Source organism: Sesamum indicum, linkage group LG1 (assembly GCF_026168435.1).
Source record: "Sesamum indicum cultivar Baizhima isolate 11 linkage group LG1, ASM2616843v1, whole genome shotgun sequence".
In the NCBI taxonomy this organism is placed as follows: Eukaryota; Viridiplantae; Streptophyta; class Magnoliopsida; order Lamiales; family Pedaliaceae; genus Sesamum; species Sesamum indicum.
The window spans coordinates 1,399,814-1,419,679 of NC_142657.1; the positions used below are offsets into that span (position 1 = coordinate 1,399,814).

The following is a 19,866-nucleotide window of genomic DNA, read 5'->3' on the forward strand; positions in this document are numbered from 1 at the left end:
CATAATGTCCTATAATGAATTATATTGATCAAACATCATTTCAATTATATATTGAAAAAACCATCCAAATTATTAACTTTTTTAATGTCCTTGTCATAATTAGTTGACCCAACCTTTCAAGCCCAATTTGAATTTTCAATTTTCTACCACTACATTGGATTAATCATACTAATAATTCTTTAAAATAATAATAATAAAAAAAAATCATAGACAATTTGGCACCAAAATTAACTCCCACAAAAATAGGATAAATTTCAAATAGAACCACAAAAAAAGTGTTAAAAATGTAAACCAATCAATCTAATAAGAATTGTAGCACATACCCCTACTCAAAAATATCTAATCTAATTAATTTTTTTTCTAATTTCTTTTCTTCTTAATTTATAAATGAATTAATTTGATGGGTTCTGTATTTATTTCTTGAAAATATCAGATCGCAATAAATTTATTATGATCCTCTAAAAGAAAAATATAATGGGCTTTATTCTAATTTATTAAAACATGTTTTAATATCTTTTAATTAAGTTGTTTATTTTTGCAATGTATAATGGTTCCCTTAGTAAGAAAATTCAGGGGGCGGTATTTAATATTGAGAGATGTGTGGGGTAAATTTGGAAAGGCAATAAATTAGAGGGAGTGAAAGTGAAAGTAGGAAAATCAGGTGTGGAGACAGCGGAATTTTATTTTTGGATTTTGGGTGAAGTTTTGAACTTGCCTTTGTCCCGCTCCTCTCCTCGCCTTCCTCTCTCTCTCTCTATATATATAATATCCCACACACACACTTCCCTTCAGACAGTCTCTCAGTTGCACACACTCACTCACTCAGGACCACACTCTGTATATCTCTACAGTTGGAGGTTGCCTTTTTGTGAATCTAAACCCTAACTCTGTTCCGGAGCTCCAAAGCTGTAGAGTGAGCTCAGTTTCTTTCATTTTTTTTTTTTGTTTTATTCCTTTTCTTTTTTTGAATTACTCTTGGTGTTTTACGGATTCAGAAAGTTATAAACGTTTTTTTTTCTTTTCTGATTTTATTCGTTCAGGTTTGATGAATTTGTGTTGTATGCTGTATTTTCTGAAAAAGAAAAGAGAAGAGATTATCGTCATTTGTGTTTTGAGCTTGTTTTGAAAATTCAGATGATTTTGAACAGATCTGTGGGAGGATGAAAATTTGAATTGAATTTGATTTTTTATTTTTTTTAGTTTCATGTTTTCGATAAACAGAAGCTCCTTCTGCAATGTACCTTCAGTATTTCTCTCCTCGTCTTGATATGTTGGTAGAACTGGCTTTCTAGCAGAAACAGGAAATTATATTCGGAAGTTCCAAAACTTTTGGAGAACTGAAGGTTCTCATGATGTTTTGGATCCATGAAGTTAAGCTCATGGAAACTTGAATTCGTTGAAAAATGTCTCAGTATTTGGACAAGAGCATTTCTAGTTCGGACTCTGAGAGTATTTTGATTTAATTTAATTTGAGTGCTTGGAAGCTGAGAATAAATTGCTATATAGACAGATACAAACTGATAGAATTATGGTTTTGGACGGTTCATAAAATTTTCTTATTTTGAAAGAAAATTGGAATTTTTTTTATAAAAGTCCATAGAACTGTGGGTGGCAAGTTTCTCAATGCCAGAGCATTTCATGTTATTACCTCATTAAGCTGCATGTCTTGGAACATACTGTACAGCACCTTGATGCAGCATTTACTTTTGTTAATGGCATCATCTTTTTCCGCAACAGTAGAACAATTTCCCCTGCGATGGTTCAACTCTGTCCGTGAAAATGCCTAAAACAATAGTTGATTTGAGCTCATGAATCTACCATTTATTTATTTGTTTTCATTTATTAATCTTTAGCTTAATGAGTTTAGTTAGCAAATGTCCTACTTCACTTTGGTTAATTATTCAGTGTGAACTTTATCTGTGTTAGCATTACTAGGGTGCTCTAATAACCAGAGCATTGTATTCAACAACTAAGATTTGTTCTAGCCACTTTCTTGCTTGGTAGTCGTGGGAAGCTATGTCAGAACATCTCAAAATTGTCCTTTCATATTTCTTCTCAGGTTCCATGGAATATTTCATGGCATAGGTATGGGATATGGCTTAAGCAGACTTGGCTTTGGTAATTATGTCTCTAATATTTGATGTAGGAGATGCCCTTAAGTTGAACACTTAATATCATCAATAGATGAGAATAATGGTGGAAAGTATCTGAAAATTAGCTGCAATTGTTAGTTGCATTTAAGGCCTGCCCATTTTGTTTTTGTTGTAACGTTCATGATTTTGCCTAAAAATGACTTCCAAAGTGGATGGAAGTTGTTGTGACATTTTGTACTTGGTATACTTGCAGCAAACATGAAGCCACGTTAACTTGATTTTGACAAGCTGTCATCCCATGAGGCATGCAGTTATGAATGACGAGAGCAGATCTTCCTACTCCAGAGAGGCCACTGTGCGAATCACACGAGCACGGGCAAAAGCCTTAGACTCATCAGGGGGACTGCCACCTTTATATCCTTCAGCAAAACAAGATGGCAAGGCCTTGCAAACAAACTCAAAAAGAGCAGCATCAGATGTCAAGAAGCCAGCAGTAGGTTCAGCTGCTTGTCCTCAGCGTAAGAAAAGAGCTACTCTTAAAGACATAACTAATATCACAAGTCAGAATGTGTGCACGAACTGCACTGCAAGCAGAGGTCAGGTAGGATTATTATTATCCTTTTCTAGAAAATATAACATTAGTTCGCCTACTGCAGGGTTAAGCTTTATGTTTCCTTGTTCCAAAACTTACTGCATATGGACATGGCATGTTGTAGCATAGCAAACAGGATATACATGGCTCCTCTCAGAAAAATGTAAAGGTGGCACCTGCTTGTTTTGCTAAGAGGTCTCAGATACCAGGTGATACAAGAGGAAATGTAATGGAAGGAATGAACAAAATAAAGGTACAGGAATTGCAGGAAAATGGTTCCGAACAAAACTTGACAATTGGACCAACTGAATTTGTCAGTGGAAAAATGTTGGGTTCAGAAGGCCCAATTCCTGCAAAGGCAAATTCCAGCAAGCAAGTTCCACTGCAGATTCGATGTAATAAAGGTCAGATTTTGTAATAAGCTTTTTCAAAAAACCAAAACATGTGAAATATTTTATTTACTGACTATGAAAGAAACTATATGGTCATGTTTGTAACTGATTGATAATCAAAATAGATGCATGTCTATATCTCTGAGAAATATTGTTTGTGAGTCCTTTTATCTGTTTCATCCAAAGTAATCACCTCCATGATTAAGGGATTTGACCAACGGTTTTTACACCTCAGGTTTTGGTCTCACAATTATCATGTAGCATATCTTCTCAGGAGGACAGAATATAACAAAGTAGCAAAAGAGTTCATCTTTCAAAGTGACTTGGATAAAGTTAGAACGGAGAAAATATTATATAGTCCTTATTTACTTTCTATTGATGACCTTGGGTATAGATATTTCACTAAATCTTTTATGTTCACTTCTAAATGTGAACATGGTCATTGTTTTGTATCTTTTCCTTTATGTTACTTTTTCTGATTTTCGCTTAAATGCTGGCATAGCAATGAAAAGAGAAGATCTCATAATTGATCTGATCTATCTGCTACGTACAAATGTCGTCAGTACATCAACTATGTCAAAAAGTTGGTCTAATGTGAATTTAGTTTCATTCAAATGAAATTGCTCATTACAAGCTGAAAAAGTTTATATGTCATTGCTGGAGCATGAAACTTTTTGATCTTTTAAATTGACTCAAGGATATCTTGAATAAAATGTTGTTGGCCGACCATGCAGAAGATGAAAAGCACTGCAAGAAAGAGGAAAACTTGGATGGTAGGGGCATAATTGATATAGATTCAAAACACGAGGATCCACAGATGTGTAGCCTGTATGCAGCTGATATATATTCTAATCTGTACGTAACACAGGTTTGTAGAGCTGCAACAACTTGATTTAGTGCCTAAATCTTTATGCTTCGCAATTTTATCATATGGTCCAACATTTGAGCATCTTGCCACATAATTTGTCCAGAAGACTTGTATGTTTTTTGCCTTCACATAATGTTTTCAGCAGACTTGAGTGTTTTTGCTTTAATCCATTTCGCAATCCATAGAAGGGATATATTGTATCACACTGTATAACCAGTGTACCTGTTGGTTCTTTATAAATTAAAGATTTCACAGTGGAAAGGAATTCACCATCATCCCATTTTCTAAATTACAAGAAACTTTTATTCTCCACATAAAATCTTCTTTTGTCATATAACTCAGCTTGCCCGGAGGCCTTTGATTGATTACATGGAAAAGATCCAGCCGGACATCACCCAGGGAATGCGGGCTATTCTGATTGATTGGCTTGTTGAGGTTAGTTTACTCAATGAATATTGTCAGAACTCTTCCTCAATCACACTTGTTCTTTTTGCTGCCGTAATCATTGCTGCTTCAAGCTTTTCTAAGATCTAGTTGACTTTCATGTTCAATTTCGCTTTATGTTGCTTGTGATGCTCGGGAATTCGAATATAAGCTAAAGCTTTTCTTTCTTTTTTTGGCTCTTTTAGTCATCAAGAGACTGTCCATTGCTTGTTGTTCAGTTCCCTGCGTTTTTCTATTTCAGCCTTTATTCTCTTCCTTGATCTCTAGTGTTTCCATCTCACTTCACCTTTTATGTGGTTTAATGTGCATTGGATCCGTTTCAGGTTTCTGATGAATATAGGCTGGTCCCTGATACACTCTACCTCACTGTAAATCTTATAGACAGATTCCTATCTGAGAATTACATTGAGAAGCAAAAGTTGCAACTTCTTGGGGTAACCTGCATGCTAATTGCTTCGTAAGTTCTTCCCAAGTTATAGAAGTAAACAAGTACATGTTATTTTTCTAACTTCTGTTTGTTTCATGTAATTATTTAGTTATCCTATAAAGTGATGATAGAAATCATGGATTTCGAGTGAATATCTTTTTATTCTTCTGCATTTTGTTTTACATATTGATCATAGAATTTCTAAGAAGCACATTAGTGGAGAACTTTTCAGCATTACATGGGAAGTTAATTGCAGCTTCGAATTTCACGATCTTAAATGTGAATGTCTTGGTAGTTCTTTTCTGGCTCAGTGACTCCCCGCTGTAGTCTTATTTGTAATCTGCTGGTTTATGCTTTGAAGGAAATATGAAGAAATTTGTGCACCTCGCGTAGAAGAATTTTGCTTTATCACAGACAATACCTACACAAAAGACGAGGTATGACCTTGTTTTTCTGAATAGCCAGTTCTGTTATTCATCCGATTTAACATCAATAGGAGAAACTGAGGCAGTTACTCTTTATTCAGTTTGGTAGTTGGTTCTTTTGGCCTCACATTCCTTGATAGGAGCATGATAATGCTCATTTCACCCAAAGATTCAGCAAATGCTGTATTAGTTCTCTAAAGAGATTCCTCCTGGAGTGCACCTGGCTTTTTGTCTATTGTAGGCTGGCCGGTGGCCAGTGCATATCTGTGCATGAGCTTCATAAGATTTCAATCTTCCAATTCCTATCAACATGATGGATCATTTTCCTATCCTCATTTCCTTGGCCTAACTCTGCTTCTTCAGCATATTATGCATTTCAGTTTACCTTCAATTGCTTAATTTACCCGACAAACAGAACTCATTCATATATTTTGAGACATTTCTTAAATTCGCTTCTGTTCTTAGACAGGATAATTTTGAGTTGTACATACAGAACTGATATGAGTTTGCATGTCAGGTAGTGAAAATGGAAAGTCTTGTTTTGAACTTTTTGGGCTTCCAATTGTCTGTTCCCACCACAAAGAAATTTCTCAGGTACCTCTCTATGCCCATAGTCTGCAATCTATATCTTCTCCCAATGCTGTCTTAATAACGAAATTCACCTTCTCTTAATTTTTGCCGTTCTTAGGAGGTTCATTCAAGCAGCACAACTTTCTCATGAGGTGTGTGAAATGGTGTTTGCACTTGTCTGTTTTCTGATGAAGAAGTTGTTTTCACTAGATCAATTGCTCCCATTTCCAGGTTCCTTCTGTTGAGCTGGAATTCTTGGCGAATTATTTAGCAGAATTAACTCTAATTGAGTACAGCTTCCTGAAGTTCCTCCCGTCCCTAATTGCCGCCTCTGCTGTATTTCTAGCCAGATGGACACTTAATCAGTCAGACCATCCATGGGTTCGCTTTCTTTACCATCATCACCCCATTAATCTTCTCTTTAAATTCACCTGTATAAATAATAAGATGCATTCTGCAGAATCCAACTCTGGAGCACTATACAAGATACAAAACATCAGACCTGAAAAACACCGTTCTGGAATTGCAAGACTTACAATTGAACACCAGTGGATGTATGCTTAATGCCATCCGTGAAAAATATAAGCAATCTAAGGTTCGATACATCTTCCACCCACTACCTTGCAACTTTTCACAATTTATGGACACCGGCAATTACATAGATACAAACAAAAGCCAACGAAGAAGGTTGCTCAAATTTTAATACAGTGTTCAAGAAACAACAATCTAAATCAAAATCAGAATCAGAAAATAACATTGAGCAAAAGTCATCTATGAGTTTATAGCTAATCATAATATCTTGCAGTGACATTGTTTCTTGATGTTGTTTTGTCACAACAGTTCAAGTGCGTTTCAACTCTGTGTCCATCGAAACCTGTCCAATCACTTTTCTAAGCGTAACAGATTCTGTCGCATCTACAGCTGACTTGATTCTACTGTGAAGGCAAACTTACAGATAACTGGATGCTAATGGATGCATCCTCATTCTTTATTTATTCGTCTCGCAATCCCTCACCATTGTTGTACTGCTGTAATCTGTTCTGGTGCTTCCAGTCTGTTTTGTAATGGGAAGATGTAAAGGAAGAAATGATATAATCTTATTCATTTAGAAAACAGGGTGTGTCTCATTAGTCCTTTATTTATTGGGGGAATTTATTTGACAGCAGCTAAGTGCTTGCTGGCTGGGAGGTGTAGCCATTTAGATCTCTGCCTGTATTGAACTTGACAGTTGACACTCAATCAATGAAATAACTGACATTGTAACATTTGGTTCTTGTATCTACATTAGTTCTAGAACTCATCAATACCTAAGACATATGAGCTTCGAAGGTTCTTGTCAAAACTAGAATAATGTTTGCAGAATATAAAACTGAAACATGGAGTATGTAACATTAACTGCACGATGAGTACTTTGGGGAATGCATATGAATGCCATTCAGTATATAATATTAACAAAAGAACAAGCACTTAAGATATGCAATGTATGGAGTAGATGTGTACAAATCTTTTACTGTAAGATTCAAATTCTGTCTGCCCATACTACATGGTTCCCACCAAACAATAATTTTGAGACAAATAAGAAGAGACATCAATTGCAAATCATTTCAGACATTCCCTATATATCCATACAGGCAAGAGCAGTTGACTGTGAGAGAACGATAACGTTACTAGTCAACTTGCAAACATACAACAGCTATGATGAAAATAAGTTTCAAAAAAAGGGGAAAAATGAAAACATGTAGCTGACAAAAGATGCTAGTTTACACTATCCAGTAGGCATTAGGGGACTCTTCCCATGCCCTTCCTAGGGAAGAGATATATCTAAACAGTAGGAGATTAGATTCGGTAACAACAACAGGCTGTCATTGGGACCATCCAAACAAAGCCATGCAGCCTCCAGACAACGGCCATAACCATAACAAGGAAAACGGATTGCACAAAACGACTTAGGGATGCACCGAGCTGAACAGCAATAAATGGGATGTCGAAGTTGTTCAATGAGTTACCAGAACAGCAGTGTTTCCGGCTATTGGCTTGAGACTAGCGGCGGCGGTTTCCAAGTGCTCCCAAACTTCCTTCCGCTTTTCATCTACTATGTTCATCTTTTCTTGCTGCTCTTGGTAATTGGAAATGCAAGACATGATCAGGGCGTCATCCATTTCCATGAGCACCTTTCTTACATTTAAAGTTAAGTTCAGGACGGCCTGATTCCAGTGGTTTTGCATGTTCACTTCCAGAGCTGGGAATACTATTGGCAGTATGACTTGCCGGTTATGTGCAATTAGATTAAGAATTTGGTCGTTATTCCAGAGTAACAAAGCCCTCTCAGCTACCTGCAACAGAAAATGAGGAGAACAATAATTAGAATTACTGTATTAATGTTTAAATCTTGGTCTGAGAAGACCAAAGGCAACAAAGATATTGGTTATAATGATATTCGATACTGTCTAAGGAAATAGAATCCTAACAAATTTTAGGTAGGAAGTTGACAAAATGATCAAGAAAACACAATCATTCAGGTCTCCCTCAAATTCAATTCCATGATAAAAACAAGTTTCATTTGCAGGTTTTTGGAGCGGTAGTGATGCATTATAACTTGTACAAGGTAAAGAACTCGCTATTGCTTCAGGGATTAATTATTAAGGTAATAAAACTCCATCAAGGACACGTGTCAAGAGATGCAAATCATGGATCGGTTGACTTTTTGCTGTCTAAAAAAATGGGAATTTTGTCGCTAATGAACCAAGACCCAGACGATTTTGACAAAACTTGGTCAGTGTAAATAGAAGCCAAATTTTAACATATGCCCTCGGCCCTTTCTTCAGATCCCATAACCAGGACTTCCACCCATAGACGTGCAAACTAAACGTACACAATGCGGCTAGTTAACACCCTTTCTTATGCGACATCTTTTTCCGAATCTTGGATCCAAGCATCTAATATATCATTTCAATCTACTACTCCACCATGATGTCTCATAGAACTTTTAATCCTCAAACCATATCCCAGCAAAGCTAACTACACTTTCTAGGATCACATAAAAACCATCACAAAAGCACATACATGTACAGAGTTTGACCCATAGAATTCCGCAACTATCCTCAAGGTTTCTAACCCAAAGTGAAATTTCACATGCTTTTAACAATAAATATGACGAATTTTTGGATAATTGCTTAAATAAGTAGACTTTGCAACTGTCCATTTTCAGCAGGGAATTTAATAAAATAAATAAGTCCATGTCCCCATAGAAAAGGGCTTCCCTCTTCTCACATTTAATATCGGTATATTACCATCTTCTATCCTACTGTCTCCGTCTGCAAATACAATCAGTATGTTTTAGATTCCACACCGGTCAAATAAACCATCATCAATTAATAATTGATACCAGACAAGCAAGAAACAAAATACTGTTGTCCTTCATTATCTTATACTTCTCCGTAGACACAGATATTTTGACAAGTCTAACGACTATTGATGACAAATTATGGTAATGTAAGGAAAGGATTTCACGCGTCATCTATAATAAATTAGCGAACAACTGGAACTTAGAAGTTACTATAAAAGAGAAAAGGTACCTGAAAATGATAACTATTTATGCACCGTCTGATGCGACAGAACAATGGAACCATGACCGTTTGGAACTCAGTCATGTTAATTACTTCCAGAATCTCCTCCAGCTCACCCAAAAACATCACCTCCTTCTGGCTATTCGTAATTGGCCAATATTTCAACAGCCCCTTGATCACACTGCTGGCCAACTTTGGCTCCTTCTCAATAAACTGAGTGACACAATATGAAAGTTGCTGAAAGTAAATCCCCAATGACTTCGGCTTGTGCAGCGGGATCAATGCCCTCCAAAGGAATACTTTATGCTCTTCCTTTAGAGGCAAAGCAAATCCCGTGATCACACTCCCGAAGATCTCCAGTAACTCCGCAATCCCATTATGCTTCTCCACCTCAAACACAAATCTGTAGAACACATTGCTAATGCATTTTCGTATAAACGGCCGGTGAACCATAAACTTCCCATAAATCCTATGCAGAATCGCCTTCAAACAGTCCCTTTCTCTGGGATCCTCTGATTCAAATAAGTCAATAATCCTCAAGATAAAGGAATGATTTATATACTTCTTTGCAACCTTCGCTTCCAAAGAAGTCGAAGTCACAAACTTGAGCAAGAAATCATATACTATCTGCAAGTGTGACCACGCTGGATCAAACATCGGCTCGTCGTCATTATCATTTTCACCTGAACTTGTGTTTCTTGACCGACAATGAGGTGGAAAAACACGGAACAAGTTAATGGAGCACATTTTGCAAGATGCTAAAATTGCAGGCTCCGAAAACTTGGGGGGGTTCTCGGATACAAACTCGAGAAGCTCAAGCAATGTGGCTCGTTTAAGCTCCTTCTCTTGAATATTCTTTGCAGGATCAGTAAAATCAAATACAACACAGCAAAGACTCAACTTACTAATGAAAAGATTCATTTTTTCTGAACTCGAGACATCCTTAAAGGGAAGCAATGGCTCAATTCCCGCAATCACGCTGGCAGGAAAGACAGCAGCAGAAGCCCGTTTGGCTGCAGGGTTGGCAGCACCGATCCGTCCCGAACCCAAGGACGGTGTGTTAGGGCCCGAGTCAGGGTTTCTTTGTAAATCTTGATCCGGTTTCTGGGACTTCCTCGGAAGCTTACTGAGAATTTGCTTCCACATTCTTGTTTTTCAAGTTTGTTTTCTCAATTGATGAAAACTTAAATAAAACTGTCAAGAAAAATGTAAGTTGTACGGTTTTCAAATTAAAGGCATTTGGAGTGAAGGGAGCGGATTAAAAACCTAGCCCAGAGAAGTGATGCATGCATGATAAAATTGGGGATCTGGAATAAATACCCTCGATTGAGAACGCCCTATAAATTACCACATAAATCGTAGAAAGTTGAGATCTTTGAACAATTTTCCCACAAAGATGTCAAATAAGGACACGAAGAAATCCCACAAATCATCAATGCATGCCACAGATTTCAGTTCAATCAACCAAAAATCCAGAACCAACCCATCATGAGAGAACCCAAATCACAACACAAGCACATAAAAAAGAATTTCTTCTCCGCATGCATATGCTTTTACACACCAACACTAACAACTACATAAGTGTATGTGTATCCGCATCTGTGTGTGTTTAGACATAAACTAAAATTCAAAGGATTGAACGGAAGAAAGTACTACTGTTTTAAATGGGAAACACACACCTAGGATTCTTCAAATACTGAAAGAGGGGCTAAAAGAAAAAAGAAGAACAAGAAAAAAGCCGCAAACACACACACACACATGCAGATAACAGGGAAAAGTTGGATCTTCAGTTATACATGCGTTTTCTATCCATGTGTGTGTGTACATGTACTTGCAGAGAGAGGGGGGGTGGAAGAAAGAACTAGAGTGTGTTCTCTGTGTGTGTGTGTCAGGGCTTAATTATGAAATTTGCCATGGATTGGGGTGGAAAAGGTAAAAAAGAAAAGAGGGATGAATTCAATAATTTGAACAGAGAGTTTTTTTTGTTTGTTTCTCTATTGCTGTTGATAAAAGCAGCAACACCAACACCTAAATTAAAATGATGATGAACCCCCTTTTCATTTTATGAACAGCCCCCCAACTCCCCACAATAAAACCAAAATAATTACCTCAGAGTTAATTCCAAGTAAAAGTATCCAAATTGGCTATGGTTTTCAATTTATTTTTAATAGGGATAATTACATTTTCGTAAATTTTTTGTGATTTGAAAAATTATATTTTGTATCCCTAATATTTATTTTTTATCTAATAAAATAAACTATCCTTATAACGATAAAGATATAAGTCCTCACATGCATAAACGTTTGAATATGTATAAGATTATTTGATCATAAAGAGATTTATTTAACCTGTAATAAATCAGTACTAAGTAGTGGTAAATAGGCATTTTTATTCGATTTTTTATTAATATCAACAAATTTGATGAATTGTGATTGACCGGGAACTTATTTATTAGATGAAAGTGAATTTAAAGTGTTTTAGATGTAATTTTTTAAACTACAAGAAGTTTATGTGTAATTACACAAACCGCTAGGGATGGAAGTGTGATTATCCCTTTTTAATAATAATAGGGAATAGTTACATTGCGTTCACATGAGGTTTCGTATAATTATACATACACTATTTGTAGTTTGAAAAATTATATGTAGTAATCTTAATGTTTATTTTTGTCTAATAGATAGATCCACACTAAATCCACGGGAATTTGCCATATCAGCAAAAGAAAATTGAATTAAAAATCACATTTACCACGAATTGACTTATTACTAATTTATTGCTGGTTAGATAAATCTTTTTTGGCCCAATACACTTGTATATTTTCACACGCTAATGCATGCGATGAGCTACATGTTCACTTTTATATGTGTAGTTTGATCAAAAATATTTATTTGACCGACAATAAGTTTATAAGTCAACTGATGGTAAATGTGAATTTTCATTCAACCTTTTTTGCTGATGTCTGCAAATTCTGTTAATTTTAGTGACAAATAGATTCATTTGTTTATAGAAACACACATCATGAATACTGTATATAATTTTTTAAATCAATTATAAAATCTTAGGGTTTGTTTGATTCACGTGAGAGGAAAAAGGAAATGGAAAGTGGGAAGAGGAGGAAAAGAATAATAATTTTCTTCAAGTGTTTTGGTATGATTGGAATGATAGTTAAGTCTCAAATACTTATACTTGTTTGGTATGAGGAAAACAGATTGAGAAGAAAAAGATTAATTTTTATAATTTTACTAAATAATTCTTCTCTTCATTTTGTATTAGAAGAAAAAAAATTAATATTATTCTAATATAATTTTAGTATATCAAAAATTTTAAAATCTTATTAATAAAAATATTTATCAAATAAGAATATTAATAATTTTTTATTAATAAAAAATTTCATCAAGATGAGTATTATTCATTTATTCTAAACTATTTAGTTTAAATAAATAAAATTTATTTTCAAGATTGTTTACCTGATTGTTGACTTCGATGCAGTGATTCTTCAGTGATTTTGTTATTTTTTCTTTTGCAAATATGTACGATGTTGTTATTATCAGCGGAAAGAAAAAAAAAATTGGAGAAAAATTATATATATAAAATAATTGGACTATAGTGGCAAAAATGACATTTTTTGGTTTTTTTTATTTTATTTTATTTTTTGGTTTAGCAATCAAAGTGAATGGTGATGGTGATGACAAAACAACCCAACAGAAGTGGAGTAATCTGCAGGCAAAGAATTGGGGCCTGGCCCATTGGAAGGCCCAGCCCACTCCTAACCAAATAAAAGTCAAATTTATATATTTGATCCCATAAAAAATGAATTTTGTACTTATGGTTCCATACTTTACGAGATTAACTTCTTTTGTCCACAAGATTAACGAACGTTGTCAATGTGGTCCCAAAACTTATTCTATGAGATCAAATCTGTTCAATTTTAGGACACATTTGTAATTTCTTTTTTTATTTCAATGGAACCAAAATATTAACCTACAAAGTTTGGGTTAAAAGTACAATAATTCCGATCACACTGTACAAAAAATATAATTTTTTTTCATGGAATACTTTTTGTAATTTTTTTTCAACAGAAAAAAAATTTGGCTTCTTTCTTTTTAATACAAACTAATATTATTTTTTTAATAACATATATACAAATTTATTTATCACATTAATGTTGGAAAAAGATGCTATATATATATGTGAATTTTATTTCCGAAAAATCAGCAGTGACATATAAAATCCAACACATATAATGATCATTTTGCTACATTTATGCAAGGAAAGACCGGATAAAATCACAGCCGTAGATTAAAGAAAAGGGGTGACCATCAAAATAATAGTTCTAAGGCAAAGAGGATACAATAACGTTCCAACCCAATAAGGATAACACAATTTGAGTTGCTAGGACGTCGTTTCAAAGGCTGAATCTGACTAATTTCCATGGCTTTGATCTAATCCATCAGACTGATCATTATTTTGAAGATTATCGTCACCCATTCCAGGATGAACAACGACCATCTGTTAGAATATTTTTAATATTACCATTGTGGTCCATGTGACATAAAGTGTAGGAGTGCACATTAAGGATATTTTATGGTGGTAATTGAAAGGTCTAACTTTGATGGTTAAGTTAGCATTGAATTGAATTACAACCAAAGGTCAAGATACCATCTCCTCTACCTCATAAAGAATTGTAAAGGTTGGACTAATGATTGTAAGAAAAGAGTCTTACATAATTCCATAGTCTACTACTTCTAATCATCAAGAAGAACTGAAAGGAGAGGCTAGAGGGGATAATCTACACTTAAAGAGTTCTCGGTGATCTGCAAGTAATTTCAAGTAATGGATCAAGGTAAGAGTTTGCGTTTATGTGAATATTATGATTTGTCAAGTTTTTGGATATTACAGAATATATTTGATTTCCATGTACAATAGTTAAATGGAAATTTCATGAAAAGTTCTACACCATCTTCATCAGCCCAACAACTCTAATATTTCAACCGATTCCTTTACTGTTTTTCATGCATTTCGTTTTGTTGTTAGGATTTTCTCATTGTGTTACGGATTTTATCTTGAGTTGTCTATATATAGCTCATCAATCCAATCAATGATTTAATTTTTTTCTTCTTTTCTCACCTAACTTCTCTTAGACAACCATTCATATCTTTGATTTCACTTTCTACGTTGTATAATCACCATATATTCAACAAATATTTGAAATAAAATAAATATAGAATACGATAATAATTTGTACTTCGTAATCTATATATTTATTTTATTTTTTTATACAAAAAAATAAAAATATTTGTAGAAGTATGGGGTGCCTCCAACATCCTCAATTTTTTTAATATATATATATATATTTAATAAATATATACAAATTTATTTATTTATTTAGTGTAGGAAAAAGATGGGATATATGTGTGAACATTATTTCCGAAAAATCAGCACTGTAATACAAAATCTTGAAAAGGAAAAATGAGTTTCAAATAAACAGAATATTCCTCGGGGTGACGATCATCAAGCACCCAAAAAAAAAAAAAAAAAAAGAAAAAAAGAAAAAGAAAGAAAAAAGAAGGGGTGAATAAATCCGAAAAGAAAATCGCGTGAATACAACAAAAAATTGTTGGAAGAGTGAAAACCAAAGTTATCAAACGATTCAAAGCTTTCGTTCGCAGAAAGCTTCATTTGATTGCCCTTTCGTCACACCTTCTTTATCTGGTCTGTAATTATCATCTCTCTCTCTCTTTATTTACTTTCTCTTTGTGTTTTTTTTTCTTTTTTTTTTTGGGTGTATAAATGATCTTGTTTCTTGGGAAATATATAAAAATTGTTCTTAGGTAGTTAATTTGTTGTAGTTTGGATTAATGGGTTCTTCTTATTTTTACCATTTTTGTGCTATATTGGGTTTGGGTTTGAATGTTTGGGGTTGGGGGTGGATTTTATTACTTGTAAATATGAATTAGGGAGATGGTCAATGTTATGGTACTAATGGGGATTCTATATGTGGCCTTAAAAGTGAATTGTGGTTGTGGAGTTTGAATTTGATCAGTCTTTGCTTTGTTGATCCTTTATGTTTCTTAGCATGTGAAATGGTGTTTGTTTGCTGATATTTCTCAAGAATAGATTATAAATAATGATGGGTTTTTAAGTTCTGTTATTTATTGGAAAATATACAAGTTTGTTTCTGTGTGTATGTATTGGTATCAGCTTAACATTGTTGAATTTTGTTCTGATGTGTTGCTCAAGTTAAGGATTGTAATAAGTTCGCATCTGTGGATTATGATGTCATTCTATGATGTTCAATCTACTTGATATTTCGTCATTTTGCTTGATGTGTTGTTGTTTAAGGAGTTGTAATTGTTTGTTAACTTGTGTGGGTTTTGCTGCTCTGTTGTTGGGTTATGGAAGAATTGATTGCTGATAACTTAAGGTTAAAAGCTTTTTGGAGAAAAGTTCGTCGAACATAAGTGCCGACATGGGAGAATTTTGAAATCTGTCTTTTGCATTATTATAGTATTGCTTTGTCACTTTGTCTCCCGAAACAAGGTCATCTCACACGCTTTTCTTTCCAAATGTGGAAAAAGAATGAGTTAATACTAATCTCCTTGCCATGTCTTTTAACAGGATGTGAGGATTATGTAATCTTGTTGAAGTAGTGAACGGGGCAGCATTGAAATTTGAGTAACTGCATCATATTAGCCATTTAATTTTTGAAAGGTTAGGGTACTAAACTATCATCCCATGCTTTCTGTGTGTGGTGTCTGGTCACTGCACTTGGATGGCTTTTCCCATATCGGGACATCATTGTAAAAGCCAAACGAGCAAAGTCCCTTTGTTAATGGAGCGCGCAGATACCCGTAATGATAATGAGCATGTTATTGACATTCCTAGTACGGGTGAGGCTTCTTCATCTAGTTCATCCCATGAAAGGCCGGCCAGTGGCTTGGAGCAGCAACATGGTGAAGATCATCCTTCTACTAGTGCAAGCGTTTCTGTTCATCAACCTCCACTCTTTTCTGCTGGATCAAACCCAAGGAATCCGTCGATAGTTAGAAGAGGAAATAGTCGAGGACGTCAAAGGAGTCCATTGAATTCTGGTTTATGGATAACTGTGGAGCTAGTATTGACACTTAGCCAAGTTATTGCTGCTGTTATCGTTTTGTCTTTATCGAAGAACGAGAAGCCACGTGCTCCTTTGAGAGCATGGATTGTGGGTTATGCTCTTGGTTGTTTTGCGATCGTTCCCCTTTTGTATTGGCGTTTTAAACATCGAAACCAGGGTTTTGAACAGGATGCATCTCAGCTCCGTCAGGATACTTCTCAGGGTGACAATGATGCGGGTCCCTTGACTAGGAGAGTCGTGGAAGGGGAAGATCGCCTGACTACTGGTACATCAGCCAGAGGCACTCAGAGTACTGCATTACCAAATTCAAGGTATTTACAGTTTTCTTGTTTATATAGGAAGTTTTCTATTCTGACTTGGTTAAGCATGCCATAGTTTCTATAGTGTGGAACCAGCAACTCTATCCCTCATACATATTCTTGGACTTAGACAATGCATGTATTGATCTTTCCTCGACACTATTACTTCTGTTAAATGTCTCTAAAGCTACTCCCTATTGCTTTACTAGATTATTCGAACTTTATTAGACACTGGGTCTTCGAAGTTTCTTATGCTTGATGTTCAGACGTGGGTTTATGTAATATTGCTTTTCAGCATCTCTTCTAATATTGCGAAGTTGGATCATGTCTCACTGGAATATTTTGTCTTCTCCAATAAGTGTGTCTATCTTTGGCAGATGTGGTGAAGAAAGAATAACTAGCAATGTATGACTGAAGACTTATAAAGTGTTTATTCTCATCGGACTTGTTCTGGTCAGGGATCTTGCAGTATGATGAGTACAATGTAACAAATATTCTGGCTTTCTCTTGCAGGCTTAAGGTATACGTCGAATATTTCAAGATGGGTTTGGATTGCTTTTTTGCTGTTTGGTTTGTGGTTGGCAATGTATGGATTTTTGGAGGACACTCATCGTCTGCTGAATCTCCCAACTTGTACAGGTATTGCAAGAATGCATACTTGCCAAGCACACACAGAGGAGTATGAGAATACATACTCTTCTCCGGTGCACATGAAAAGGTTTAGGTTCTGATCTGATCTGACCTCATCTTATTTTAATGAGATATAGTAAGATGAGAGTAATTTGATTGAGATGGAGATGATTTGAGTATGTGTTTGAATGTGAGATAAAATGTAATGTTGATAGTTGATGTGCAAAATGTGTTACCTAAGTTAAAAAATTCAATGATTATAGTTCATGTGATGTGTCTTTTCAGAAAATAGTGAAATGTATTTGATATATACTTTAGGAAAATCCTATAAAGAAAATAAATCTTAAAAAAAATATCCCATCAGATGAGGTGAGATGAGAAGATACTGATAACCAATCCCTCCCTCATCAAGTTTCCTAGTTTCCTATATATGTACGTAATTTGCATGCAATTTCTTCACTTACAGGTTGTGTATAGTATTTCTCGCCTTTAGCTGTATTGGATATGCAATGCCTTTTATTCTGTGCACTACAATCTGCTGCTGCCTCCCTTGTATAATCTCAGTCCTGGGCATCAGAGAAGATTTTCCTCAGAACAGAGGAGCTACTCAAGACTCAATTAATTCTCTGCCGACCTATAAATTTAAAGTCAAGAAAAATAAGAGTGGCAATGATAAGGATAATAGCTCGGGTGCCGGTGAAGGTGGGATAGTGGCTGCTGGAACAGAGAAAGAGCGTGCAATATCAGGAGAAGATGCAGTACGATCCATTTAATTCTCCTTAAATTATCAAAGTTGATTATCGAATATAACTTTATTTCAATGCTTTTAGTACTTGATCTACTCACTTCATTATTAAGAATAAAAAGGGTAGTAACCGAAAAAGTGTGAATCCCAAGGTTAATTCGTCCAACAATGGAGAAATAGTTTCCTAGATGCTTTGTTGCCGTTATCTATTCCATTCCCATAGTCGTAAAGGGAGAATGTCAAATGAAGTTGCTTGATATCTCCGTCCAATACCAACCAAAGCTGTCTGTTTGGTCCAGAAACTAACGCGTTGTTCTGCTCCACAGGTTTGCTGCATTTGCTTATCGGAGTACGTGAACAATGATGAACTCCGTGAGCTGCCTTGCTCTCATTTCTTTCACAAAGAATGCGTTGATAAATGGCTGAGAATCAATGCAACTTGTCCTCTCTGCAAAGCTGAAGTTGGTGAGACCATTCTGACTTCACTGACTGATGCAACTGCCAGCCTGCGAAATAGCACAACCGTTTAACTTCATTACCGATACTCTTCAGTCTGATTCATCAACTGGTAGTTTTGATGGAGGGAGCTCCACTTGTTTACAGTTGAGTTTGTTGCAGCCCAAAAGCTCGCACTCATTTCACAGGTTCGTCTTGGATTATAGCACTGTAGCTCACTGTCTATACACGGTAATTTTCGTCTTGGATCATACCGTTGTAGCTCACTGTCCATACACGGTAATCAATTTCCCACACGATGGGACGAAAATTACTCTGTATCAGAGAAATAGTCATAAAATGATGGATAGAATGGATATGTACTTTATGTCAAAGAATGGCAATATGAGATTTATATTATATGCATCTTGTATCAGTTCAGCTTTTTTATGAGTTATATACTTTGTATATTACATTTTGTTTTACATATGCTCAAATTGAGGGTTGATTTCGACTGTTTACTCTCAAGGGAACATATACTCAAAATTAAAATCTACTTCATTCATAGTTATTACTCAAGTTATTATTATTCTTATATTTTTTAGACGATATTACTCAGTTATTATTAATCTGTACTATTTTTGGTAGACAAAATATGAGTGTTTGTGTGCGTTTTTTAAGTTATAATTGCATTGAATTATCAACCATATCATTTTTTTCTTATTTCCTATAAGGATTCATTAATATATCATTCAATACGTTCAAATTCAAATATTGATTTAACACGTAGGTTTTTCTAAATCAACAAATTTATTCAATGTAAACAAATAAATAAGATACTTCTATTAAAAGTAAACTATACACTTAAATTCGTGGAATTTGAACCTATTATATTTTGGTTGTAAAACCTCAATTTCACTACTTAAGCAAGACCTTATCGGCCCACTGAATGTGTTTTAATTGCTATTATTTAATAGTCATTGTGCGATATAGATACTGAAATGGTTGTAATCTGATATGGGATTTTATGATCACATGACAAGCATTATATATTGGTTGTAAATGAATAACTTAAGCGACTTACAAGCCCCAAGGTCTCGTCTCTCTAACGATACGTTTTTACAAGATAGAACCTTCAGACTCATACAGAGTCAAGGCGGACAATTCATCGTGCAACGAAACACCAATCAAACACACGCCACATTATTTGCACCATCTTTGGGAGCGAGATCAAGTATCCATCTCGAACCACTTGTTTAGAGG

The 19,866-nt window shown here is 35.1% G+C and overlaps 3 protein-coding genes across 3 annotated transcripts; 2 read left to right on the forward strand and 1 right to left on the reverse strand.

Moving 5' to 3' along the window:
- Window positions 1-717: 717 nt before the first annotated feature.
- On the forward strand, window positions 718-7,076 carry LOC105168570 (cyclin-A2-2). Its single transcript, XM_011088739.3, has 12 exons — window positions 718-913; window positions 2,347-2,694; window positions 2,810-3,089; window positions 3,812-3,945; window positions 4,288-4,380; window positions 4,713-4,846; window positions 5,178-5,253; window positions 5,759-5,835; window positions 5,930-5,963; window positions 6,043-6,192; window positions 6,272-6,406; window positions 6,652-7,076. The coding sequence occupies exons 2-12, from the start codon at window positions 2,392-2,394 to the stop codon at window positions 6,703-6,705; spliced, it is 1,470 nt and encodes a 489-aa protein (XP_011087041.2). The 5' UTR covers window positions 718-913; window positions 2,347-2,391; the 3' UTR covers window positions 6,706-7,076.
- A 299-nt stretch (window positions 7,077-7,375) lies between these two features.
- On the reverse strand, window positions 7,376-11,390 carry LOC105168665 (serine/threonine protein phosphatase 2A 57 kDa regulatory subunit B' kappa isoform). Its single transcript, XM_011088829.3, has 2 exons — window positions 9,387-11,390; window positions 7,376-8,144 (listed from the first exon to the last, which is right to left on the reverse strand). Exons 1-2 carry the CDS (start codon window positions 10,521-10,523, stop codon window positions 7,806-7,808), a joined length of 1,476 nt encoding a protein of 491 aa, XP_011087131.2. The 5' UTR covers window positions 10,524-11,390; the 3' UTR covers window positions 7,376-7,805.
- Window positions 11,391-14,901: 3,511 nt separating this feature from the next.
- On the forward strand, window positions 14,902-19,029 carry LOC105168745 (E3 ubiquitin-protein ligase At1g63170). Its single transcript, XM_011088998.3, has 5 exons — window positions 14,902-15,089; window positions 15,996-16,805; window positions 17,307-17,432; window positions 17,890-18,181; window positions 18,495-19,029. The coding sequence occupies exons 2-5, from the start codon at window positions 16,150-16,152 to the stop codon at window positions 18,696-18,698; spliced, it is 1,278 nt and encodes a 425-aa protein (XP_011087300.2). The 5' UTR covers window positions 14,902-15,089; window positions 15,996-16,149; the 3' UTR covers window positions 18,699-19,029.
- Window positions 19,030-19,866: the final 837 nt, after the last annotated feature.